At 38.6% G+C, this 23,888-nt stretch overlaps 5 protein-coding genes across 10 annotated transcripts in view; 2 read left to right on the top strand and 3 right to left on the bottom strand.

Moving 5' to 3' along the window:
* On the top strand, nt 1–6,590 carry LOC107041731 (activin receptor type-2A). Its single transcript, XM_015262441.2, has 8 exons — nt 1–1,292; nt 1,593–1,780; nt 2,064–2,366; nt 2,452–3,018; nt 3,093–3,230; nt 3,341–3,472; nt 3,560–3,737; nt 4,493–6,590. The coding sequence occupies exons 1-8, from the start codon at nt 1,220–1,222 to the stop codon at nt 4,510–4,512; spliced, it is 1,599 nt and encodes a 532-aa protein (XP_015117927.1). The 5' UTR covers nt 1–1,219; the 3' UTR covers nt 4,513–6,590.
* Nucleotides 6,258–17,312, bottom strand: LOC107041695. 4 transcript variants are annotated; one of them, XM_015262393.1, is made up of 6 exons: nt 17,133–17,312; nt 13,218–13,579; nt 13,037–13,132; nt 9,190–12,955; nt 7,947–8,205; nt 6,258–7,698 (listed from the first exon to the last, which is right to left on the bottom strand). In XM_015262393.1, the coding sequence occupies exons 2-6, from the start codon at nt 13,557–13,559 to the stop codon at nt 7,527–7,529; spliced, it is 4,635 nt and encodes a 1,544-aa protein (XP_015117879.1). In that variant the 5' UTR covers nt 13,560–13,579; nt 17,133–17,312; the 3' UTR covers nt 6,258–7,526. The 4 variants fall into 4 exon arrangements, with proteins under 4 accessions (XP_015117879.1, XP_015117851.1, XP_015117869.1 ...); XM_015262365.1 differs by lacking the exon at nt 17,133–17,312 and adding an exon at nt 14,870–15,922; XM_015262383.2 differs by lacking the exon at nt 17,133–17,312 and adding an exon at nt 13,892–14,493.
* Nucleotides 14,344–23,888, top strand: part of LOC107041739 (ras-related GTP-binding protein A) — an 18,199-nt gene continuing 8,654 nt past the window's right edge. The window contains exon 1 of the mRNA XM_029126270.1: nt 14,344–14,519. The gene's annotated coding sequence lies outside the window, so the exon portion shown is untranslated. The remainder of the gene's footprint in view (nt 14,520–23,888) is intronic.
* On the bottom strand, nt 17,533–22,098 carry LOC107041713 (angiotensin-converting enzyme). 3 transcript variants are annotated; one of them, XM_015262407.2, is made up of 7 exons: nt 21,717–22,098; nt 20,524–20,715; nt 20,078–20,456; nt 19,330–19,896; nt 18,999–19,245; nt 18,829–18,918; nt 17,533–18,751 (listed from the first exon to the last, which is right to left on the bottom strand). In XM_015262407.2, exons 2-7 carry the CDS (start codon nt 20,704–20,706, stop codon nt 18,091–18,093), a joined length of 2,127 nt encoding a protein of 708 aa, XP_015117893.1. In that variant the 5' UTR covers nt 20,707–20,715; nt 21,717–22,098; the 3' UTR covers nt 17,533–18,090. The 3 variants fall into 3 exon arrangements, with proteins under 3 accessions (XP_015117893.1, XP_015117890.1, XP_015117898.1); XM_015262404.2 differs by lacking the exon at nt 21,717–22,098 and adding an exon at nt 21,534–21,696; XM_015262412.2 differs by lacking the exon at nt 21,717–22,098 and adding an exon at nt 21,534–21,696 and having other exon boundaries at nt 20,524–20,729.
* Nucleotides 22,199–23,888, bottom strand: part of LOC107041728 (proton-coupled folate transporter) — a 4,821-nt gene continuing 3,131 nt past the window's right edge. Inside the window, exons 3-6 of the mRNA XM_015262427.2 lie at nt 23,549–23,686; nt 23,393–23,476; nt 23,169–23,325; nt 22,199–23,011 (exon numbers count right to left, since the gene is read on the bottom strand). Coding sequence (XP_015117913.1) covers nt 22,789–23,011; nt 23,169–23,325; nt 23,393–23,476; nt 23,549–23,686 — 602 coding nt within the window. The 3' untranslated portion in view covers nt 22,199–22,788. The remainder of the gene's footprint in view (nt 23,012–23,168; nt 23,326–23,392; nt 23,477–23,548; nt 23,687–23,888) is intronic.

The following is a 23,888-nucleotide window of genomic DNA, read 5'->3' on the forward strand; positions in this document are numbered from 1 at the left end:
CCCTGGCCTGACCACCCAAAGCGTCCGTCTAGTTGCGCTTTGTGCTTCGTGTGTCCTTCTCCGTATTTTTAGATAATAATAACTGTGAAAAAAATGCATCGTACAGTGTGAATTTCCATTGGCAATACCAGAAGTGATTGTGAGATGCAAAAGACAGTGTCACGGTGATGGAATTTCATCCGATAGTGCAGTTTCATTGCTCCTAATGCACTATTTTTGGCTCCAAAGTGATTTCTGCTCTGTGCCAAGGAGTAAAAAAATGTCACAAATTTAATTTTTACACGAGACTCATTGTAAAAGCTCATGCAGACATCGGAGTGAGAAGCCTCGCAGTGAGACAGAACGGGAGGACATGTGTTGGCGAATGAATAAGAACAATTTGCTTATTAGCTAATCGACACGAGGAAAGAACTGGCAGGGCCAACGCTGTCACTAGTGAGGTAGTAGTAACCGCATTCAATCACTGCTGGTCAGCTCTCCATAGCCCTCCCCGCCTACCTACACAGTGCGCTGGCCCCGAGCTGCTATTTCACATGTATTCCAAATATTTGAGGAAATTTCAACGAATATTCACGACAATACAGCGCAGTACATACATTGAGTGTGAATAAATTTATCGTTCATTGGACTTGTGAAGGGCAAAATGCCTTCGGAAACGGCATTTTTCAAGGGAAATTGGAGGAAATCAACAATTTCCTCTGCATACACTTTTTAGAAGGAATTTCAAATGCATCGTTTCACATTTGATGATCAGTGCCATCGACCGAGAATATTTACACTTGAATGGATGAAAAATCAAATCAATTCCTTGATGAATAATCAATAATATTTAATGCTATTTTCAAAAATCCTCGAGATTTTTGAAAGACGTGAGAGACGAATTCGACGGACTTGAATTCGAATGGGTCTCGAAGGCTTTGATCAATCAGCATCACTGACACAGGATTCTACCAGGCTCAAGATCAAGTACAGTGATCATTTGTGTTCAATTCACTCCAACATTTGTTGATGCAGAAAAATCTCATTCGCACTGGTACTGGTCCAGAGTGGATTTATGCGTTGGAGTCCCGTTATCGGCATTCAGCTCTACTGTACCGGTGATTTCAGTTTACCCAGATAGAAGTGAACGAAGGGTCGCCACTATCGCTGAAGCCCCAAAAAGTGACAGCATTGGCCTTCTCAGTTTTATCTCTCGGCTAATAAACACAAAATTGGTTATATGTTATGTTATAACAGCGCAATGGCCACTTCTTGGAATGCAGTATCCTCGTATCATCTGCTCTTATTGCTGGGTAATGATAATCGTCACGTAGAACAGTGTGACGATAGTGTATAATTTCATCCCCCTTCCCAACTCCAATCTCCATTGTTGGCAAAAACATCGAGTGCTGCTCTCCCGCGTTTATTAATACTCCGATTCGTCATTGTTGTGTGTAAAATCACTACCCCCTCTGTCCTTTCTGCATTCACTTGAAAATCAATCAATTTAGAGCTCATTTTCACAGCTTCTTCTTACGTTTTTTCTCCATCTCTTCATCTCAGTATATTTACAAGTATATTTACATGGTCCATATGAAGTAAATAAATTTCAGGTTTATTGGGACTAGTTTCTGGTCACGATGTCAAGGGATCAACTTATTGCGAATTTTACAATGAGACGATGTGCCCAGGATGCTCCGAGCGCGAAGAATGTGCACCACATGAGCCGGACAGAAGGAATCATTGCTACGTATTGTGGCAAATTGACGATGTGACGAAGAAGTCAACTATTAAATTGAAGGTAGAATTTATTATCCAAGAAACACCCACTTCCTCGGCCGTTAACGACCATAGCAGCAATTTTTTATGAAGAACACTGTGTGTTCGATACGTTGGCAAATAGTGAAAGAATGATTTTTTCTCTCAATTCTTTCCTAGTTTCAATTCTAATTAAAATTGTTTTTTGAAGATGAATGGGAATGGTTGGAATAATTTCGTAAAATTTATTCATAACCGAGTAAAGAGCAGTGAATTATCTTCTCCACTGACTTTCAATACATTTGTATCTATTTTTTTTTCTACAGGGCTGCTTTCTAGATAGTAAAGAGTGTTATGATAAGAATCAGTGCGTGGAGAGGAATGGCGACAGAAAGAAAAAATTATTTTTCTGCTGTTGCGATGGCAATATGTGCAATCAGAATTACACATGGGATCCCCAGCCTACGGAGCCACCAACTGAGCACCACGATTTCAAACCAGTTCCAAATACTGAACAGCAGATTCTGACATTGGTCCTGTCTGTATCAGTCCCTCTGCTTGTCCTCATAATTGTATTGTCAACATTGTATTGGTGCTACAAACGTAGAAAACTGGGTTATTTCAATGAGGCAAGTGTAGAATGAAGTTTAACACCACAATTAACAGTAACAATGCCTCATTGAGTAAATTTACATGATTTCTTTCTCCATGCAGGTGCCAACCTTAGAGCCCTTGCCACTGCCTCAGCCATCCCCAAATTTAGGTCTACGTCCAATACAACTGGTGGAAATAAAAGCGAGAGGACGATTTGGCGCTGTCTGGAAGGCACAATTGAAGAATGAAGTTGTTGCTGTTAAAGTATTTCCAGTTCAGGACAAACAGTCGTGGCAAACTGAACAGGAGATTTTCAAATTAGCCCACATGGATCACGAAGATATTCTTCACTTTATTGGCGTTGAAAAGAGGGGGGATAACTTGCAGGCCGAATTTTGGCTCATTACGGCATATCATGAGAAAGGTTCTCTATGTGATTATTTAAAGGCCAATGTTGTTAGTTGGCCAGAAATGTGTAGAATATCTGAGTCCATGGCTAGGGGATTGATGCATCTCCATGAGGAAATACCAGCTAACAAGGCTGATGGATACAAACCAGCGGTTGCTCACAGGGACTTTAAATCCAAAAATGTTCTACTAAAAGCTAATATGAGTGCGTGCATAGCTGACTTTGGTTTGGCGCTCATTTTTCACCCTGGCAAGCCGTGCGGAGATACTCACGGACAAGTACGACACATTTATTAATTTTTTTTCTTTCATTCATATCGTCATATAAACATTTATACATTTTTTTTTATCAGGTCGGTACACGGAGGTACATGGCTCCGGAAGTCCTTGAGGGTGCTATAAATTTTACACGCGATTCATTTCTACGGATAGACATGTATGCGTGTGGTCTCGTTCTTTGGGAATTGGCATCCAGATGTACTGTCCAGGATGTGAATAATTTTCATTATTATTATTATTATTATTATTATTATCATGCATGCATTCTCTCTTAATTCATCGCAACGATAGAAAAAATGATTTTTCTTCGTTCACAATGCAGGGACCAATTGGAGAGTACAGATTGCCATTTGAAGAGGAAGTAGGACTACACCCAACCCTGGAAGACATGCAGGAAAGCGTGGTCCATAAAAAAGAACGTCCACTGATTTTGGAGACGTGGCGAAAACATAATGTGAGTGATATTTTCACAACTGTACTTGAACAATGACGATTAAATGATACACTGGCCTAATCTTATTTTCGTGAAATGTTAATTCAGGGGCTCGTTGCAATTTGTGACACAATGGAAGAGTGCTGGGATCACGATGCCGAAGCCAGACTCTCAGCATCTTGTGTCATGGAACGAGTGGCCACCCTCAGCAGAAGTCTCGTCATAAATTCGTCAACTCTGATCAGAGTTGATAATACAAACGAGTCTCTGAATACCAAGGAATCTAGTATGTAGTTAGTTTTAAGTTGTAATCATCTTAGACTCTGCTGTTTTCTGTATCATGTATTTATTTCATTTGATATTAATTTTCTCGGCTGTTTTAAAACACCGACGAGGATTGCCTTATAATGATTTTTTTTTCTGACTTGCACTGCCGCCCGGTTGTTGCTCAACTAATATTAATAGTGATATTATCTTGCCAAGTCGATAATTCATTGAACTTTCAACTGTGTAAATAATTCAAAAGTATTTTTTTCGCCTATACAAAATAAATAACTGCATTAAGGTATTCCTCGTCAATGCTATTAACCATTCATTAGCATTTGGTAACTCTAATGATTCTCACTATTGGGCAGAATGAATCCAATTATTTATTAAGTTGGGAATTATCTCTCAAACTTGGGAGAGAGTATTTGGAAACAAGAGGGAAAAATAAAAAAAAACTCATAAATTATTGGATAATGCAGTGATGCTGATAATGACCCTAATACAATGTACCTGGTAGACACACAATCGTGTAAACCGATTGATATAGCCACAAGGAATTTAGCATAACGAGACAAATTTTTGGAGCTTTTACTAAGTTTATTATTTGGGTGAATCATTCCGCATGCGGGTAAATTAAATTGTCATGTATCTATCATGAAAATTAACAAAAAATACATTTCTCATGGTCATTTATTTTTCTTTGATCGCCATAACACGAATCACGTTGAATGAATGATGAGTTTTTAATTAAAGACATATGTATAAAATTTTTAGATCGACACTTACTTGTCTGAACCGTACGAGGCCGCGGGATACGTAGTTAATTGTACAGGGAATTCTACTGATGAAGATTTTAACGCAGAGTGAGGAGCATAAGCTGCATAATAAATAAAACTTATCAATTTTTTCAATAAAGTGGGTAAAAGACATGATTATGAAAATTAATAGATGAAAAAGGAAAACAATTTTATATGCAATAGGTAATATGTTTACCAAGTATCGTATGTTTTCCTCTTGTAATACACAGTAGAGTTCAACCGTCGCTAATACCCCGTACGCATGCTTCATTTCCATCCCCGAGAGTATTGTAATTCTTGAATTATCGATCAATTAGACATCTGTGTTGACTGACATTGGGTTTTGACAGTGCCAAATAGTGTAGACAAATGCCATATACTTTTCAATTTTTTTTACCTTTTTGGTTTCTCTTGTTTGTTTTTTATCCACATGATTTAAGGTTTATTTTTAGCACTAAGGAAGCAAAAGCATAGAGGGAATTTGTGTTTAATTTTCCATGATTTTTAAGATAAAATTACAATATTCTGGATCACCAATCTGTGCAATATTAAATTTGAGAGCCTTCCCTCTATTCTTCAGCACACAGGATAAGGAAGAGTAAAGAGGAGATTATTTGTCATTGATGAATATGTAACAAGTAATTATTTTCATCGTTTATCGGCAGAATACTTCCTTTCTATCGAATTGTTCGTCAAAGATTTCTGTTGATTCACATTTGCTCACTAATAACATGACACGAACGCAGAAAATTCTGTCTTTCTGTTTTTAGAGAATAAAAATTTAGGTACTAATACATTTTCTAATTGCAGAATTTTTTCACTTTTAATTGACGAAATGAGCTTTGAGAGGAAGTAATGCTGTCTGGAATTTTTGATTTTTTTTCAAAATGTGTTATACGTAGAAACATTAATTAGGGGTATACTCACCAGTGAAAATATTCAGGTCTATGATTTGAAAATCTACAGAAAATTTCAAAGCCTATGTAAATTTGCTACAAAAAGTTGTCCACCTCCGGTGAATATTAAATTTCAATCGCGCTGCTTTATATATTAATTAATTTACACTAGTGCCCATTCGTGGGAATATTTTTTTATATGTTTAATTAACTTGTTAATGGTGTCATTGAGAATGTTTTTGACTTTATTGAGCAATCTGTCATTGACGTAATAGTTGGTGGATAATTTTTTTTTTCATTGAATACTTTCGTTAAACGTAATGAAATGAAGATGGGACAGAGACTGAACGGACATACTTCGTCCAATTTTTTATAACACTAACCCATAACGACAAAATCATTGCTTTCTGGATTACGTGACTGCTATTATTATTATATGTTATATTTGCAGTTATATCCAAAATATACAGGCATAAATGAGCTCGAACAATATCTTCACTTTCAATGCCACGGTCCACACATTTAAACGTGAAAATAAAAAGAGATAATTAATTCTGTAAATATTATCATGGTATACGTATAAAATGAGATATTATTTATTGGGAAATTTGAAACTACCCGCAGGGAAACTAGTTTTTTATTTATCACCCAATAATATTAGTTTTCTTAATCTTCAGAATGTTTCGACTATGATGCGTCTGTGCACAAAACTCATTAGCGTATTAATTTTCTCAGTCTAAGTTAGTTTTTGAAATAATAAGAAACAATCTGTACACATGCACCCACCCCCTCTCCTCTTTCCCTTCCTACCCCTCCCCCCCTTATAATTTTTCAATAAAAATATCATTAACATTTTCAAATAGTGATAATTTATTATTTATAAAACAGACGAAAGATCTTTCCATCGTGAATATCATCATTTTATTTATGTAAATGTATACATACTCATGGGTTTCTTCAAATTCCGAGCGTTGTTACTAAAATTTCAATTTGTGTGTATTTTTATACCAGCTTCACGTACATTGTTGCTTATTCATTTCAAATTTTCCGGCGCAAAACACAGTATAATTATCATTAGTTTAGTACGTAATGAGTACAACATTTAATGATTTTCGTTCAGTAAAGCCAAAGTCAGATACTTGTACATTTAATATGTAGAATATATACAAACTACCCTTTCTGCATTGTTATCATTTATAAATCCGTATGAATTTCAACTCTGTTATGATTTCTTCCTCATTTGGCAAATCATAGTTGCACTGACGTCTCTAAATTTTTCTCTTTAGTCTGCGGCACACATGGACTGTACATACAGCAATAAATGTTAGCAATATAACTACAATAATTTGTTTCTTTTCCAATTCAAGGAGGCTCCACAGTCTGACAGAGTAAGCAAAATCATGTGTACTAAAGAACGAGAACAGAAATAACGCATGCCTTGGGGACATTTCAATAATGTAAACTTATACATTGGAAGATAAAAAGAATTAAAAAAAGAACGCAAATATTCTACACTTTTACATAGAATATTGATGTTAAACATTCAAAACAATTAACAAAGCTATAAACCGAAAAATCATCCATTATTGTTCGTGAACTTATGAGTCTACTTGCTATGATCACAGTTAAAGTTATGATAATATGATACATATAAATTATAATTTTTTAATGACGTGATTTTCATTTGACTCTCGAGACTCCAACTATTAAAAAATATAGACAAAAGACAATGAAATTATGTACTAATTCATCAGAATTATATTCTTCTTCTCTCTCTCTCTCTCTCGTCTCCATCATTACGAATAATTAAATATATTGCCATATATATTTGTGTTCTTTCGGATAGAATGACTAGGGATTATCCCAACTTATTCAGCAGGGATGACGCTGACACTAGCAAAAGAAAAGTAAAAAAAATTATCAAGCATTATAAAAAGAAGCGGCAAATTGATTAAAATGGGTAATGACTTTCATACCACTAAGCTGAATTTGCCGTTATATTACCAAACGCTTTTAAAATATTTTTGTTCTTTATACACTGTACACAATTTGTTAATTTCTCTCCGTTTTATCCAGTGACGAAAGTTGTTAGTGTGCCGAACGACTGGCCATATGTTAAGTTTGATAGGGTTGGACGCAAGAACGTGGTACAAGGCCCTTGCGATCGCCTTTAGCACACAGTAGCCATTTATTATCAACTTCCAGTATAACTTTTAATCTGTCACCTTCGTTGAATGACAAGTGGCCATTGTCAGATGGCAATCGGTGCGACAACGTTCGAACCTCTCTGAAATAAATAATACAGTAAAATTATGTTTCGCTCGACCGATTCATTAAATTTTTATATTAATATTTCAGGTATAAATAACATTGAAATACGGATGCTACACGCTATGCATTCACTTTCATTACTTCTACACGAGGCAAATAAATAATTCATTAGCTATTGCTAATGAATAATATTACATCTCTCTTTCACGAAGCCCGAAAAAATACATTTTGGATTATGGAATAATATTTGAGGATAGCACGTACTTGAGAGGTTTCTTCAATGGAGGATTCGTCTTGAGGGCTGCTGGTGTGTTGCTTGCTCTTGGCAAGGAGGTAGATGCAGCTCGTCTCTGCGGTGAAATTAAATTCTTCTCTTTGGCAGTTATGCCATGAGATTTGTAAGGTAACGAACTGGGTCTTGTTAAATACGGTCTCGCCGTTGGAGCCACATGCTCCTGATCAACCCGACTCGTTCTCCGTGGCAACTCCTTGCATTTGACGTCTGGATGTTTCTTGGGAAGATGTTTACTCNCATATATATTTGTGTTCTTTCGGATAGAATGACTAGGGATTATCCCAACTTATTCAGCAGGGATGACGCTGACACTAGCAAAAGAAAAGTAAAAAAAATTATCAAGCATTATAAAAAGAAGCGGCAAATTGATTAAAATGGGTAATGACTTTCATACCACTAAGCTGAATTTGCCGTTATATTACCAAACGCTTTTAAAATATTTTTGTTCTTTATACACTGTACACAATTTGTTAATTTCTCTCCGTTTTATCCAGTGACGAAAGTTGTTAGTGTGCCGAACGACTGGCCATATGTTAAGTTTGATAGGGTTGGACGCAAGAACGTGGTACAAGGCCCTTGCGATCGCCTTTAGCACACAGTAGCCATTTATTATCAACTTCCAGTATAACTTTTAATCTGTCACCTTCGTTGAATGACAAGTGGCCATTGTCAGATGGCAATCGGTGCGACAACGTTCGAACCTCTCTGAAATAAATAATACAGTAAAATTATGTTTCGCTCGACCGATTCATTAAATTTTTATATTAATATTTCAGGTATAAATAACATTGAAATACGGATGCTACACGCTATGCATTCACTTTCATTACTTCTACACGAGGCAAATAAATAATTCATTAGCTATTGCTAATGAATAATATTACATCTCTCTTTCACGAAGCCCGAAAAAATACATTTTGGATTATGGAATAATATTTGAGGATAGCACGTACTTGAGAGGTTTCTTCAATGGAGGATTCGTCTTGAGGGCTGCTGGTGTGTTGCTTGCTCTTGGCAAGGAGGTAGATGCAGCTCGTCTCTGCGGTGAAATTAAATTCTTCTCTTTGGCAGTTATGCCATGAGATTTGTAAGGTAACGAACTGGGTCTTGTTAAATACGGTCTCGCCGTTGGAGCCACATGCTCCTGATCAACCCGACTCGTTCTCCGTGGCAACTCCTTGCATTTGACGTCTGGATGTTTCTTGGGAAGATGTTTACTCGTGGGTATTGATTTTTTGAATGTCGGAATTCCACTCACGGGAGATTTATTTTTGGAATTCACCGCTGGCAATGCATTCGTGGGTTGTTTGATGGGGGAGGTGAGCAGCCGTGGAATTTTTGATTTACCAACACTGGTGGGCGTTTGATTTGGCGAGAATGAGCGCGTTGGCAAGGGCGATTCTTTAACTTCCTCTTTGCCAACCATGAGCTCCCACTTCTCCTGGAGTTTACGGAATTTCAATTCACCGGGAATTGAATTATTAGCCTCGTCATCGTCATGGTTATCATTATTGTGAGCTTTTAAATCTGGTGTTGGTGTTGTTCTTACATGTCTGCTGCGATTTCCTCGATTCAACAGGGGTGAGTGTTCGAGACTGTCTGTATAATCCTCCGAGTCGTCCAGCGGTAGTTTGGTGGTCTTGATGAGATTACTCCAACGTTTCTTCACCATGCTCTCAGGATCAATTTTTCCATTATCATCGTACGATCCACAGGAACGGGGCCGCATTTTCTTTGGACTCATACATCTTGGATTTACATACTCAAGGTTCTTTTCGAAATGGTGTTCCTTAGATGAGTCGCTAGTCCTTAAAACGCCATTCATATTTCCAAAACTATTGTGGAGCTGGCGGTATTGGTACAAAAGGTCCAGCTCAAACGGACAAAAGGCCAGTGGCTGTAGAAGGCTGAGAAAATTGTCAATGATTTCTCGAGAATCAGCACATCCCAGAGCTGCTACAAATAAACTGTTGGTACTGTAGTGCTTTCGCAGAATGGATTCCCTCGTGCATAAATATGCGAACCATGCATCTAGGGCACGTAAATTTAACAAACCAAATACGAAAGCATGAAATTTAAGCATGCCCTCGGTCATGAAGTCCTCACTGTTAATTCTTTGAACAAGATCGTTGAGAGTGTTTGTCAATGGGCCCTGCTGGGAGGAGGCTTCAACAACCTGCCATACACTGTTACTAATCGGCCCAAATGTCGAATTCAAATGTGGCTTCAGTCCATCTGTCATCATGGCATAGAGAGTTGGGCACAGATTACTGAGACAGAGCTGAGCACACTCATTATTCTTCTCATAGTCGTCCTTCGGATCAGACTGCCAATATCTGATCAATAAATCTACTGATCTACTGACGCAATTTATAAATTTAACTTTGTCATTCAGGTCGATGGGCTGGCCATCCGGAGAATCCAGTGGCAATGCACTACGAGTATTATTCTCTTTGTCATTACCAAGTCCATTATTGGTTTGCTCTCCTTTCACATCTAGATATGATTTACGCTGGTGAACAGCAAAGCTCACCGTCTTCTTCTGGGACTCGAGCATCTCTGCACCCTTGGCAATATCCTTGTTCATCTTCAGTGACAAAAATTTTCTCACGTACGATCTCAATTTAATATCAGAGTCTTCACTACCGTCGTCACTACTGTTCGACGAAAATCCACTTCGTCTGAGAAACTCCTCCAACTGCTTAATGTCGTCCTGTCGCCTGCACTCACCATCGATATGCGGTAATTCGTTTTCTGAAACAATTAAATTAGCAGTAGTAGCAGCAGCAGCAGCAGCAGCCTCTTTAATCCTCTCGGCGTATCTTCTTTCCTCAACTTCATCAACATCCTTGTCAGAGTCTATGATCCTCCCATGCCGCAACAGTTGGTGATCATTATTAATGTAATAGGGTTCTTGCAGTGACATTCTCTTATTGGACTCAGTGGACGATTGTCTGCTCTCAGTTTCCTCGACTCCACACATCTCGAACATGCTGTAACGTTTATTAGAATTTGAAGTTGTTTTTCTCAGGATACTGCGTGGTAGTGGTGGCCTTGGAGGCACTCTACCGGTGGAATTGAGCTCTTTATCATCGCCCTGTGGCAGAGAGACTGAGCGTTTTGAGAGTACCGGCTGGTGGAAAGAGTTTTTTCTGTCCTGGTTGATGAGGCTATTCTCCGAACTCATACTGTCATAGCGGTATAAATACAGAGGATTGGTGCTCCCTCCGCCCTGTTGGTTCAATGAAGAATCAGTCAAAATTGTTGAAGATCCCCGGTAACCCGAGGAGGGTTGGGTAGCAGTACTGCTGCTTGAAGATACAGTTGTCGTAGGGATATCGTTATTAATCCTCATGCGATGACGCATTGGTGGCGATAAGCAAAATAAGGGCTTTCTCGTTTCCTCTCCGAGTTTGACGTGCCTCGGTATGTCAGGCACATCATGAAGAATTTTTCTATATTCCGAGGGGAGAAGGAATGTCAGTGACTCCCAATCTTTGATATGAGAAAAGCCTCGCTGCTTGAGAGCCTCTAGGTCATTGCATGAGAATGGACGACTATTTCTTCCGTTCTTCCTCAATCCTAGTCTCTCATGGGGTTTCAGCGAAATGATATTGTCCAACTGAGATTCTTTGGCTTTGAGAAATGACAGATCGGGTAGTGTATAATTTGGATAAACAACGTAAACTGGTTTTTTATCGACTAGAGTCTCACGTAAATATGGCAAATTATTCTTTGGTGATGGAATTTGGTGGTAGTGTAATGAGGTCTGCACTCCATTCTCCTCTACTTCTGTTATCGTTTGTATACCAGTTGTTTTTCTTAATAATGTTGGTGCTTGTCTCTCATCAATGTGCAAATGAATCTTATCAATGTCTACCTCCGATTTCAACAAGCTCTCAGACAATTCTTCGACCGACGGTGACTCCTCCTTGAATTCTTTTATCGATGGTATACGTTTGGAGGTATTATTTGAGGAACTTGTGTCATGACTCGATCCTCCAATGCTCGTGTGACAACAATCGGTTTTCAACCAATTAATGGCAAAATCATTCTCTGGAATGTTACTCTTATTGTCATTGATGTTCTTGCGTTGAATTTGGGTATTTGTATTGGTGGTACTAGTGTCACCACTACTGCTGTGGCTATTGCAATTGTTATTACTCGTAGGCCAGTCATTGTCACTCGCCGAATCGGATTGATCTAGGGTCAGACTCATGCCTTCGGCACTCATGCTCTTTTGTTTCATGAATAATTTGACAAGACTCATGTTTTGAATTTTTTTACCCGAGGTATTGCTGTTTGTTGAGCTCTCATTTATTGATCTACTCATCAGTCCTGAATTGGAGCTCTGGAGATTCTGGTGATGAGATTCAGCAGAATCTATTGAAAAGTTCAATGGCAACAGACTCACGTGTTCTACATCTCGTGCTCTCCTCAAGTCCGGTAAACTGTGACTTCTTTTATTCGTGTTCAACAGATCCCCATCCATTCCCGGTGCAGTCGCAGTACCTCCTGCTGTACTTATAGCTGTTGTGGCAAGTGACAAGTTTGCTATCGTATTATTATTCCCAGAGCCATGGCGTATCATAACTTTATGAGCTGACGAGTGCTTCAAATTACTCCATGTTGTGTAAATTTTCGAGTCCGAACAGGCCATTGACAGATCCATCATACTCTTCAGATCGATATTTGTATTGTAGAAAGCCTCGCGTGGCTCACACGCCTTGTGACTTTTCTCTTGGCTCTCGAAATCTTGAGAAGCATCTGAGTACATGGTCATACTGCCCTCAAAAGCTATTGTGTAATTATTTTTGTTATGTGTTTGACACGTCAAGAGCATATCTTCACAATCCAAGGAGTCGACACTGTAGCTCCCCCCAGGAGGCAACACGGGTGTCTCTTTCACAGGAGAGAACAGTAATGATGATTTGCATATGGAGATTGTATCGGTCGTCGAGCACGCCGAATCTTCTCCCTTTAAAGAGTCAAATGAAAATTATTACCATTGATTAATCCATGAATTAAAAAAAAATGGTAATGCATTTTTTTGTCTTACCTGGCTGCTGGAGTGGGGACTGATGGATGAGCCAATGTCAATTTTTTCCATGACAGAGCCAGAAATGCTGGCATAACGCTCCCTTTGGTAGTTGAACTGTGGAAATACGTTAATGAAAAATGATTAATCTCAGGCCATCGACAACTACTACATGACACATTTGTATGTTTGGTCACATTACCTCTGATTGTTGGACGGGATCAGTGCACATGACCGGCAGAGCAGTGAGGAGAGTGTGTATGTCTGCAGTGCGAAAGCTCTCCATGTCCACTTCAGCAAGATTGGCATCCAGATTTCGTGCCAAATCATCGTAGTAGCCCAGATCATCTTGAGTGTACGACATGGAGAGAGAAGAGAGAACACTTGGATGCACGTGCAAGCCGCCATCCCTGTAGCCATAATCAATGAACCACTGATAATCGGAATTGTCCTGGATAAATTCAGAGCCAATGAGATCCTGGGAGATTGGATCTGCTGGATTTGAATTGCAGTCAGAGCCCGGTGTCTGTGGATCTTCCATCATTGTTATTCTCTTGCCACTGCCTGGACAGAAAGACAAAACAAAACAATTATCACAGGTGATACTTAACAGGCGATGCAGTGTCAATTGGATTTCGTCATCGACGTTGCATGCCCAAAAATGGTGAATTGGCATTACGTCGTTGAACGATTGAAGAGTTATGATGTCTTTTTGCAGATAACAATGGCAAATATTAATACGTCACATCTCGTTGAAATCTGGTAATTACTCCTACGATGTGTCAATGATGTTTCTCCCTTTCCTCTCGCGGTATTATTGATTTCTCATTCGATAGCACAGGAAGAATGAACTTATTTCGACACACAAGTACTAACCTTCCTACATGGCAAGTGCACGATCGATCCGTCTCTCGCGTAGGCTACGATATGACGAACCCACACGTCTTGTCTCGTGTTTTTTCACATTAAAACGAAAAATACGACACAGCAGAAACAATGATCATGTACTTTGTTTGATGTCATCACTGCCACTTTCCCTAACTAACCAGGACAATCAAGTTCTTGCATCAAATACCAAATCAATATTGGGACAATAAGTGAAATTTAGAACGTTCCTCCCCTTCGACTACTGCACAACACACTCCTGTGGAATGTCAACTGCACAACTGCCCAGTGAGCTTGTTGGGCAATATGCTGGAGTTTCCATTACCTCGATACTACATATCTGGAGGTAACACATACACCAGTCGCCAGTGTGATTACACGACTCCTGCACTTTGAGTTACAGTGAGAAATGAGAATTGTCAGTACACTGACGTCACTCGTGGAGCAATGGCGGCTGCTGCACATACGACCATACGAGTCACTTACGCATGCGCAGTTGCCGCTGTGAAATAACACATTTTTGGGGAGCGACCCTAACAATTCACAGCAAGAATCGCCAATTATCGCGTCCCCATTGTTTTACCTCATTCAATGCCTCCAAGTCCTATGGCCACAGTATGTAAGTATCAATGACACTTGCAAAAATATTATTTCTACTGACATCTAAGAATCTATCTCTCAATTACACCGAAAAGAAGAAAAAAAGGGCGATGAATAACAACGACCCTGATATTTCCGTCCTCAGCAACGAGATAAATTAGCGCAATTGGACGTGATTAATTGAAAAACTGCAATGTAGCCCATTCGCTGGAAAATTCTATGGGCTTTCCATTGAAATTCCATTATACTTTCCCTCTCTTTTCATTCTCAACAAATATTTGCAGAACACTAGTGGAATTTCAATAGAATTCTAGGAGCTTTCATGCAATAACATCACTAAAATAGTATTGAAGTACAGTTGTTCCTTACTTTTTCGTCCATTGTATCGGTATTTGACGTTTGCATTACGTCCATTGATGCGATATCGGCGTTTTGGTTTATCGCAACAGGGCGGTCGTTCCCTAGGGAACGAGGGATTTAGAGGTCCGACGGATAACTCTGCTATCTTCATGATGACGCATAAAAGAACTACTAGCATCATTTGATGCTGTGTACCAGCGAGGCAGCGTTGTGCTTTCCACCCCTCTCTTTCTTGATTTCTTTCTTCTCAATTACCGAGAACTCTATCACAGCATATTCACCATTTTTATCACTTCCATGTACAATGATACACCGAGTTATTGAAGCTGTTTTTTTTATCTGAGTACACTGCAGTTTTCAATGATTCATTAAAACGTTAAAAGTCCCAATTCATTGGGTAGTCGGTAGGGGAAAGGTCACAGAAATTCAGTGGAGGGTTTTGGTGAGAGATTTCCCTCAATGTTGTTGTTTCTGGGAACTCAGATAACGCCCAGGAAACACCGGATGAGTAATAGCCCAATGGGGAAAGAAGGGGAAATCATATTAGTAATAAATGTTTCGGTACTATGGAAAGGAAGTTAAATATCCAGGATTGATATTAATAGATGTTACGTCAATTGGAGTGCAGAGGGACGCGACAAAGCCTCTAAATTGCAACAAGTGGAGATACAATTGCTCCAGTTAATTGTACAGCTACCAAGCTAATGAGGAATAATTTTTATCCCATTTTAATATTACGAAGCTGAGTTATAGGAAGCATCGATGACGACGGCAGTTCCTCACTAAATTACGCGGCTAATTAACACTGCACAATGTCCACCTTGAGATATACATTAAACTACAATGAAAAAAAATCATGTGGGCCACATCCTCCGTCACTGTCCACTGTTACAATTTACAATCACAAAAATGATGAAATTCGCGTGGGGAATCAGTCCAGGAGCACAGACGCAGTAACAGAACAACTAAACTGCATTCGAAGAATTTTTAAGAGTATTTGACAATTAGTTCCCTCGTCGAAGCTTATGGAAGATCAACCGAGTACTTGGGCACATTCGTGGACTGAAGTCTGAGTCAAACTGGTATGATTGCATGTACTCCGCGCGGGAGAGCTCTTGCACACGACACGACACGACGCTCAGTTTGATCTCTATTAATAAGACCTGGTGCAGAACAAGAATAACAGCGTACACATACAGCAGAGGCCCTCCCTCTTCCTCAATCTCCTGAAGTTCATTGAATCACACTCTTTTAACAGGATAAAAATCTTATTGCTCGTAGCTGTCGAGCAATATTATTCTCTCGTGGTGATTAATATCCACCACTTCTTTTATGCCTTTTCGTCGATGAAATTTCACTCCAATAGCGCTTTTTGCAGTGGTATGTCTGATGAATGTGGCGTTATTGGATAGGAATGAACGTCGAAAAATCGAAATTAACAACTGAGAACGAAATACGTCATCTACTTATAATTATACGCAAGTGCTGAAGCCCTTCACGTATGAACATGCCAGTGGCATTTTGTAGTTATATACTTCATGTGCCCACACATGCCTGAAAGATGTGTGGAGTTTTAAAATAACAACCCTTTTCATTGGGTCGAGTGAGCGCGCCTGGAAATAGTTAATAATTCTCATACGTTCCATAGTCAGTGATATGGAGAGATGAAAAAATTATAAACACACGGAGTCAGTGAGCCGTTCAATGCACATGAAACTTAATTCATAATGGCATGAAAATAATTCATAACATAGAAATCCAATTTTTTAAAAATGATAAAGTCCAGATTTTAATGTATTGACAGCTGTATGGATGGCATGAACGTAACATTACGTACAAATGAGATGAAATTGTATATATTGGAAGAAAAACAAGAGACTTTTGAGGCCCCCCGAGACATACATGGATGTAACAAACGTGATGTCGCAGGAATTTCGATACAATCCGGTGTATTTCGAAAGTTTTGAGTGATATGAGAATCCGTTGATAATATAATACTTGCATGTCTTTCAACAAGTATCCAACGCTTTGACTTCTCAGAACCAGTGCGAGAAAAGTGAGTTGGATCATGTCCAAGATCGAAGACCCTCTCGGCAGCTGGGGTCACTTTGAAAAATTCAAAGCTAGCACAATTGAAATTTAAAAAAAACACATTTTCTACATTTCTCCTGAAAATTACGGTTGCAATCGGAGTGCAACTTGTCGAGTACCTGGTGTGTAATCCAATACGATGGGGTTGAGTACATCAAATATTGAGGCCGTTTCCACTTACCTTGGGTTCACGCAGTTCAAATAATGTGTCCATAGAAGCACCTTCGAGTTTTCAATTGGAGAACAAGGCCATTGGTGTTATTCCAACAATGAAGAATGTGAATACACAATATATTGTGTTATTTTTTGGGGAGAGATAAAATATTTTTTTGACAGAAAAGATTGGAGGTACAGTCTGAGTCACTCGCCCCTCCCTGCGAGCAACAATCCCTCCGTTGAACATTGGAGCGCATGCTTGGACTGCTGTTCGATCAAAGGGGGTGGTTTAGAGTAGATCAAGTATAGCCCTCGCCTCTCAAATTCTCTCAACTCCACAACTTGTGGATTTGCCGGGTTGTACGCGAATAATAAGATCTAATTTTTTTTTCAGAAAGTGAATGAGTTGAAAAACAATAGTCCCGTGATTTTTCATCATCTCTGTATATTTTGATAGGTACAAGATACATATTCTTATAAAAAAATATAAATTTACTCTGTCCGTTGATCCAACATGCACACACTTTCAACGACAATTATTTACAACCAAAACGATTATTTAGCTATGAGAGTGTTTGATAATTCACATGGCAAAAATTACTCCGAAAACAAAAAACATGTACATTTTTTTTTTATAAACCGAAGGATGGAGTCATATAAAGTGTTGAGACTTCATACATTGTGAGCAATAAATACTAGTTTTAAGTTATATTATCCACGTATAGATATTAGTATGCGTGTGCTTTAATTGAATAGACTTTTCGAAACGATTTGTTCATTCTCCGAGAAATAGAGCAAAATACTGTTGATGTGATATCACATAGTTCTGAAGAGAAAATTAAATCGCGAACTCATCCGTATAAATAAAATGAATATCGTACGAACTATTACCCTTTGGCAGGCCAGTTGCCATGGAATGTTATGGTTAATCCTTATTCTACTATTCAATTATTTTCTTTTTGTCTGTTCCTCTCGTCGCGGCTTCAAACGTATCTCCTATTCTTTGGGGTTTTTCGGCATCTCTGACGCCCGAATATTGCAATAGTGACGATTGTAACAGTAGCTATCAGAACAGCACCTACGGCCCAGACAGCTTTGCTAGTCCCTGATTTTATAATTTCGTCATCATCCTCTTCTTCATTATCCACTGATTGCTCTTTTTTCGGACTTTCCGCGGATTTATCTCGAATCACCGACTGATGTGGCGAAGTCTTCAGTTCACTTGGCGTTGTTTCTGCCTTCGAAAGCTCCAATTTTTCCATCTTCAGTGTTGCAGTTGTACTTGTCATCATTGTTGTCGGTTTACTCGTGCTGGGAGTGATTTCATTTTTCCTTCTATACTCGTCCTCCAATTTTTCAAGAGCCTCTTCAAAAGCTGGCGGTATTGGATCCATCGATTCACCCTCGATCTCATCGAGATACTCCTCCAGTGGTGAAAAATACTTGACCAAAGAATCTGACGAAACTTCGTAAATATCTAAATACTTTTTCACAACTTCAGTCCAATTATTACCCGAGCCATATTGAATCATTTTTATTAATTCATGCTTCAGGGAAATTGATTCAATTTCATTGTATCTCATCTCAGTAGAATCCATTATGGCTTCGTACATTTGAAAACCCAACAGTATTCCCAAGAATTTTCTGCAAATGGAAATGCCAATTACTTTAACTCTAAAATGGTGAAAAATACGAGAATACGAACAGAATGGAATACTCACGACAAATAGGGTTTATTACTGATGATATGTTCATTATCTAAAAATGTGGGTACATCCGTGGAAATTGTGGAAATACCTTCGTATTTCTTCCTGAAATTCACAGAAAATAATCGTATATTCAGTCGTAAAAAATATGAAGCAAAGGAATTAGTTGTGTTCGATTGTCTTACCGATATTCCCACCAAGTGGCAGTCAATTCGTTGGGGTCAAGGAGTTTGTTTTTAATGGAATCGAGTCTCCACATGTCAGCTGCAAGATAATGGGCCAACCGGGGAAGGACATCGAGTGCTGTCATCATCAGTGATACTACTCGTACCTCATCCTGATCGTCTGATTCTTTCACTAGATTCAGAGAGAGTAACCAGGCTCGGCTCATTGATAAAACGCCGAATAATTCCTCTACCGCTGAATCGATAGCTGTAAATTCAACGTAATATCTCGTTTCCATTGTTCAATTATAAAATAAACTATGGATAGTCCTTTGAATGCATTGAAAATTACCAGAATATCGGTTGGCCACGTTGAGAATGGGGCTGTTTTCCATCGACATTTGGTGAACCAATTTCTTCGCAACATTCTTATGAGCAGATAAGTAATTCGCGATGGATGAATGATTCGAGCAGGTTGATAAGCGCATATTACCGTTGCAGAGATTTATCAAATTGGATGGACATTGTGCCTTAAAGTCACTCTGCTCCCAAAATTCCGCCTCAGGTACGTGTTTCAACAGTATTTTACCCATGCGAGAGGCTGCCTTGTACAGATTATTACCGACTAAACCATTATGCAACAGATTCTCTCTTATTTCAAAAGTTATATTGGGGTATGGGATTACATAGAGTGCTAATTGCGTCCAATCATATCCCTGAAGAGATCCGAGTAAGTGCGCTGGTAACGTTTCATTAGTAATTTTATAGTCTTTAGAATATTTTTCAGTCAGTCTCTTCTGTACGAAATCCACAATCCTTTTGTGAAGTCGAGCTATGTTTTCCCACATGTTCGCAATCTCCTCGTGTCCCCTTTCATAATCACTGAGCATGGCCCAGTACTTGTCGACGCTGTCCACATCTGTGAATAATTTCACATTTGCATTAATTTATAAATTATTGAAAATTTACCTGAGGGATTGTGAATATATTTGCCCAATCGCAAAATTAATTCACTTCTTTGGTTTCTGTTACTGAGACCCTCACTTTAAATGTTTAAATGCTGGAGAATTAATTGTTGAGGGTAATTGTTCGAGTCTTACCATTTGCCGCAGTCGCATTCTCCACTAGTTTGAGACTCTGTGTGAACTTGCTCGTTAAAGGCTTCAAATTGTCATACCAAGATGTCCATATCTTGAGTTTTTCATTGGCCATTATACTGCTGGCCAAAAGTGTCTCTCCCCGCTGCCTCAGTGATCTATCGGGTTTCGTTTGATTACCAATGATTATCGACAATTCCGTTCCACCAACGAAGGAAACAAACTGGTGCCACTCTTCAGCCTCCAGTGAAGCATCACCGGGTTTTGTTATTAGGCTAAACTTATATTGTAGTAAAGGATTTTCGAGAGTTCCATCGGTCATTGACGTGATTTCTTTCTTTTGCGTTCGAACGTACTCGGCGTATTCTTCCAACGTGTTCTCCTGTGTGAGGAGAGAATTGCATAAATTGTTTTCAATGAGATTGGCGGTCTGCGATTGTGATATTTACCCATTTTTGGCGGGTGGCGTTATTGGACTCCTTAATGAAAGACCATTTGGCTTCAGCTGCTTTGGTGCACGCATCCTCGTAACCGAGCTCCGTTAATGAGACAAAAGCCTCGATGTCAGAGTCCAATGAGCCATTTATACTGACGACGAGACTCAGAATTATACACAACCACTTCAGATTCATACCTTGTACCTGCGAAAACTGTACTGTTAACAACATTATTTAGTCACTAATAATTTAAAAAAAGAAGAATATGTGTATGCAATGACTTTGACCTCGTGCATCGTCATTGTATTATAATAAATTACATCACATAAAATTTTCCGCGGATTAAAATTCCCAGGGCAACGTGCCCCCCTCGTTCCAAAAATCATGGAAATTTCATGCCGCTCAGAAATTCGTCACTGCGATTTTATTATCACTGCTAGGATCGACGAAAGAAGGGAACAACTCGAAAAACAATACTGTGATGCTACCCACTGTTTTCTTAATATGCTTCTGCTTAACTTTTGACCCTTGAAGACAATAAATACCCAATAGTCATGACTCAGAGCCCATGACTATCGCTCTGAGAATTCTACCTGTTATTTCGAATATATTTTTTTCATCAAATATCTTTGCTAATTGCTGAGCGACGATCTAGGGAACCGAATTAGTTCAAACAATAATAAACTAAGAGTAAACTTAGAACGTTGGTAATGAAATTGAGCTAAAAATATAATGTGAAATTGAACGATTATTCGGTGAGTGAATCGCTCTCCCGAACGTTCATTTATGCGTCCTTGTTCTTTATTCCCGTAAAACATTTTCCATTAGGATTAATAGTTTAATTTGTGAATGGCCTCGATATAATACAGCGAAATTATAGTTCGAGCACTTCGGCATTGTTTTCTATATTTAATTAAAATTTCAGAAGTAGAATTTTTCAGAAACCACTCTAACAGAACTTGCCACTGCGGTCAGATTCATCAAATTTTTGTTCTCACGAATTTTTAATTCGAATAACTTACGTGGATATTATTTGTTTTTCCCCCCGAGGTTTAGTGATGTCTTACGAACTTGCCGGGTTGGCTTCAACTGTTCGCTGATTATCTTTATACCGTTTCGGTATATAACTCAGCCGGTTACGTTTGCACGCGAGGTCAATTGCAGAGGAACATGTATACATATAATATTATTTCGTATGTTTCTACCTTTGGAATGGAAAACAACTCGTCCGTCACACAATAATGGAAGAAAAAAAATGAATGAAGAACAGATGATTACGTCTTTACTCTTTCGATGAAACAATGCGTTATTTGGTGGGTAGAGTGGAAACGCTGACCACTGCCGTTCAAAGTGCAATCAGTCCAAATTCTTCAATATCACACCATTCATTCCGATGGCCTGATCAATGTACTATCCACTCATATCCACTATCCTCGTATGACGGAGTGAGTGAGTATATAGATATATCAGTATCGTTACAGGCTGTACACATATAAATCACGGGTTATACCTATAATACACTATTACTGTACTCGTATTTCGGCTTTATTTTAGAGAGGCTTGTTGTGAATATACTCCGTCCATAAAACAGGCCATCGGACTTATCCTCTAAAGTCTCATTCTCATCGGGGTTTTTCACTCAATCTCCATGAAACCACCGTAGGGATATTATAAAAAAAAATTCCACTCACCATAAATCTAATTTATTGAAACTACATATATACAAAAACTGCCCTCCTAACGCTATATCACAATAATGGAATATTGCATTATTTATCGAGACGAAACAATAGTTGATTTCCCATACACAAAATATTTAATCATTACGTTGTTATTTTTTCGTTTTCCTTTCATAAATTTCTTCTAAATCGTACATAGTAATCGTAGTAATACTGCTATCATTCAAACCACATTTTATCTGGTTCAATTTCATTGTTAAATAAATAACTTAAGTACGAATATTTCTAGGATGGAAATGAAGAGAATTGGATATTAGTCTTCTTGCTTTTTCTTCTTACCTCGAATACAAGAATAGGAGAAATATCAACGAATTACCTATCGATGTATTTTGACGGAGAAAAAATGAATAAAAAACGACTAAACAACTTTCAGAGATGATTAGGATTTACATAATTTCCATCTGGCCACAGATGGAATACATGTTGAAAACTGACGAAATGGAGAATATTGCATTCCTTCATTTAGTTTTAACTTATTTTTCTCTTCGAGACCAATCCCACAAAAGCACCAGTAGGACTTGATGATAGTTATACCAGATCATAAGTTTTCACTGATAAAAGTTGGATTGTCATAGGCTTTTCCCGACTCTGACTGCTTATCATTCGTCATAATTTGAACTCGCAGTTCTCTGTCATTCTCTATCTTCGTTACAACTGCAACACTGCCATTTGCTTCTCGTTCTTCAGCTTTACTCAACTTTTCCTTCCTCATTGCGCGCTCCAATGTAGCCCGGTCCCTCCTGTGCTCTCTGTACAGCCATCTACGCACACATTACATCTATTTTGAATGGGGGACTAATGATCCATTCGCCGAGTTCACTGTTACTGATTCATGTCAATGAAAATTATGGTGGAAGCGGTAGGGAATGGGATAAAAAATGGTGGTGAGGATGAAACCTGTTGATGCGATGTACTTACAAGAAAGCAACAACTGCTGGAACAGTCAAACATCCACCGAGTAAAAAGAATGTGCCTGGTAGTGTGTTCATAGTGGATGCATAGACGGAACTGTACATTGGCCCGTACACGAGGGGCATTAGAGATTCACAGACACCGAATAGAGAATTAACTTTACCTAAATACAACTGGTCGTTAGCTATATTATTTTCTCCAATTTATCAACTATAGAATTTCAGCGTTACCCAGTTCATCCGTTGGTACTAATTTGGATGCTATCGAGCGCATTGCTATGAACGATGTTCCATTCACAATTTCCACAATTGGTCCTGAAATTGAAGAAAAAAAATTATTAAATTTCGATTTTGCTGATTGAAGTTTATATTCTCTCGTTCTCTCACCAAGATACATCATCCAGTCTTCAGTGGCAAATGAATAAACCAAACTTGCGAGTATTTTGCTCATGCAGCTCATCACTCCCACTAAAGCATCATCGATTTTCAGGAAATGGCTGAAGAATCCAACAGATATCATTGTTCCTAAGGCCAAACAATAGTTTCAATATTTTGTCAAGCTCGATTTTCCCCGGCAATTTTCAGGGAAATAGCTGTCAGTCTTCAGTTTTTTTTAATTTATCGGTCTTTAGTTGTTTGTCTCAATTTACAGGCAAAAGTGATTAAATTTTCACGGCCATTGTTACATAATCAGTGAGACTTTAACAAATTGAGAATTCTAATCACT

This window comes from Diachasma alloeum, unplaced genomic scaffold (genome assembly GCF_001412515.2).
Source record: "Diachasma alloeum isolate Michigan unplaced genomic scaffold, Dall2.0 Dall_scaffold_00179, whole genome shotgun sequence".
NCBI classification, from domain to species: domain Eukaryota; kingdom Metazoa; phylum Arthropoda; class Insecta; order Hymenoptera; family Braconidae; genus Diachasma; species Diachasma alloeum.